Source organism: Phytophthora parasitica, assembly GCF_000247585.1.
Source record: "Phytophthora parasitica INRA-310 unplaced genomic scaffold supercont2.139, whole genome shotgun sequence".
Taxonomy (NCBI): Eukaryota; Oomycota; class Peronosporomycetes; order Peronosporales; family Peronosporaceae; genus Phytophthora; species Phytophthora nicotianae.
Window position 1 is genome coordinate 58,084 of NW_008649125.1, and position 2,459 is coordinate 60,542.

A 2,459-nucleotide genomic window follows, 5' to 3' on the forward strand; every position below is an offset into this window, starting at 1 on the left:
TCGTTCAACAATGATCTTACATCAAAATGTAAGCTGAAATTTGAGCGAGATAACATCGATCAAGTTACGCAGTACCGTGAATTAATTCGTTAATAGCTGCCAAGGCATTCCCAGTATGATTAAGATTACGGTACGTGTTAAGCGTACCGTCATCTCCATAAACACCGAACCGTACCGTAATACCTGTCGTACCTGCTATATCCGAGTAGTAGGGATTATCGCGAAGTGGTTTGATTTAGCAGCACCCATGGTCGCATATACAAAATTGGCATTGCACATTAACACTGAGCATACAGTAATATCCGAAAATGTGCATATTTACGCATTAACCCTTTCAATACCAGAAAGTTTTTACAGGTCCACTACAGACCTATTAATGGACCAATGACGACGCAACAAACATTATTTATCACCCTATCCCGTCGCTGTTGACAGCTACGTGGCGCCTCTGCTGTTCCCCACGGTACTGCTCTAGTTTAAACATTCGAAGCGGAGAGCATGGAGTGCAGCGGGAACCCCATACAATTGTGCAGATATTGCGGCGACGCGCCCTGCGAGTGGCAGCAATACAGCAAGGACATTATCGGCAGTAGACTCCGAATGCTGTCGTCCCCACACAAGCGTCGCGACTCTCGAAGGACCAAGCGCGCTCTCTCGCAGCTCTACTACTATCTCAAGCACGGTTCTTTCTCGAAGACAACAAAGGTCGCGTTGCCGCTGTGTATGGAGAAGCAAATTGTCAACCTGAACAACACCATCAGGTATCGTATTGATGCTGTTATTGTAACCTACAGTAGTTCTAGCTGATCGAGATATGTGATCGTCTTGTTTTTCTTTAGACGTGTTTGTGCAGCAGCATCGCCGGACGTTGCAGCGCACAACGCATCAAGTGCTGAACGAACGGAGAGCGAGGATGACGTGAGCGCGTCTCGAAAGTGAAATGCAGTGAAGCACGGAACGTGGAAACCTCGATGACACGCTGTGCAGCCGAATAACGCTTTCTTCGAGAATCCTCGCAGTGAGCATAAGTAACAAGTGAGTTTACCTGTTGAATGTTGTCGAGAGTTTGGTGTAATAGCGTGCAAGCTATTGTCGGCTCCTAATACCAGATTCAAAGGCTCTTTTGGCGCAGGTTGTTTTCGGTTGGCTTTATCCAGTCGTGTGCGTTGAACGGCAGTCAATTTTTCAGCAACACGTCGTTTGAACTCGCGCAGAGTAACGCGTGCTGCACCAGGCCCCGCAACCTTTTGAAATAGCGCGAAAGCATTGATCAGCGCTAAATCAATAGCCCAGGTAAGGATACTCATCGATAATCTTTTTCCTTTTCGTCGAATCGGGTTAGTGCTTCGTAACTGATCCACTCTGTCAACTCCATTCATGAACAAGTTATACGCCACTACAGTTGCAGGGACTTGGAATGTCTGGCGATGTAATACTTGCTCTCCTGTCCAGCGTCGAAGCGGGGCAAGATCATGGCACAACTGAATGGCTTCGGGATCATCACCTCTGAGGACGCGCTGTGACGGAGTGTGAGCAAGATCGTTTGTGTAGAAGATGACTGTACGTTTGTCACGGAATACGATATATCCTGCATTTTTTTGCAATTGTCATGGGTAGACAATACTCCGTTTTTAGGTGAGGAGGAAGCTTCTTTTGGGCACGTTTGTGAGCATCCTGTAATTTCTCCCAGTCCGTCGGCACATCTAAAGCTGCGACTAACTCCCAGGATCCACGCGGAGCTTCGTCCATTCGAGCTTTTGCTGCATCTAGAGCGGGGCGGATCCACTTGCCTTGTAGAGATATCCTAACCGTACCGAGCATCTTCATCTCGCCGTCCGTAAATGCAAGTAGTGTCGTTGCCAAGTTGTGCCTCGTATAAAAATTATCGCACACAAGCAGTCGGCGAGAGCTTAGAGCCGGAAATGTTTTAGAGAGATGTCCACACATAGCTATCCATAAAGCGCTGACATCCTTTCGTTTCACAGAGATGTCGTTCCGCCCTAATGTTCTAAAGATCACCATTCACACGTCATCAAAACGATCCACAGGTACAGTTCTCGTCCGATTTCCAGATCCTTTGTCCCAAACGGAGTAGGTATACAAACTATCCCAGCCAACAACTCCGTAAAAACGGACGCCATACTTGTCAGGCTTCGAAGGCATAAAGGTCTTGGCACCGGAGCGGGCTTTGGTCCGAACAGTGATCTCGTCTAAACTTACTGCACCCACCGGTACAGCAATGGCAGTGAACTTCTTCTGTATTTGAGCCAACACTCGTCTACTATGCCACAGTGGATCCTGCTCTCGGCGCTCGACGGGAACGCTGTCTGGTGCATGTATCTGGAAACGGGCCCGTATGCTTTCAAAGCGATTGCGAGCCATCGTTTTAGTGAAGTCTTGCTGTCCCAGAAAAAGTTTCTGAGACCAAAGCTCTTTTATCTCTGTTAGTGGTATGATAC

At 47.7% G+C, this 2,459-nt stretch overlaps 2 protein-coding genes across 2 annotated transcripts; one reads left to right on the plus strand and one right to left on the minus strand.

Moving 5' to 3' along the window:
* Positions 1-600: 600 nt before the first annotated feature.
* PPTG_19596 (hypothetical protein) lies at positions 601-939 on the plus strand (the record flags this gene model as incomplete). The annotated part of the gene is made up of 2 exons (XM_008918095.1): positions 601-761; positions 840-939. 2 exons carry the CDS (start codon positions 601-603, stop codon positions 937-939), a joined length of 261 nt encoding a protein of 86 aa, XP_008916343.1.
* Positions 940-1,396: 457 nt separating this feature from the next.
* Positions 1,397-1,827, minus strand: PPTG_24639 (hypothetical protein; the record flags this gene model as incomplete). The annotated part of the gene is made up of 2 exons (XM_008918096.1): positions 1,397-1,517; positions 1,625-1,827. The coding sequence occupies 2 exons, from the start codon at positions 1,825-1,827 to the stop codon at positions 1,397-1,399; spliced, it is 324 nt and encodes a 107-aa protein (XP_008916344.1).
* Between the last annotated feature and the right edge of the window lie 632 nt (positions 1,828-2,459).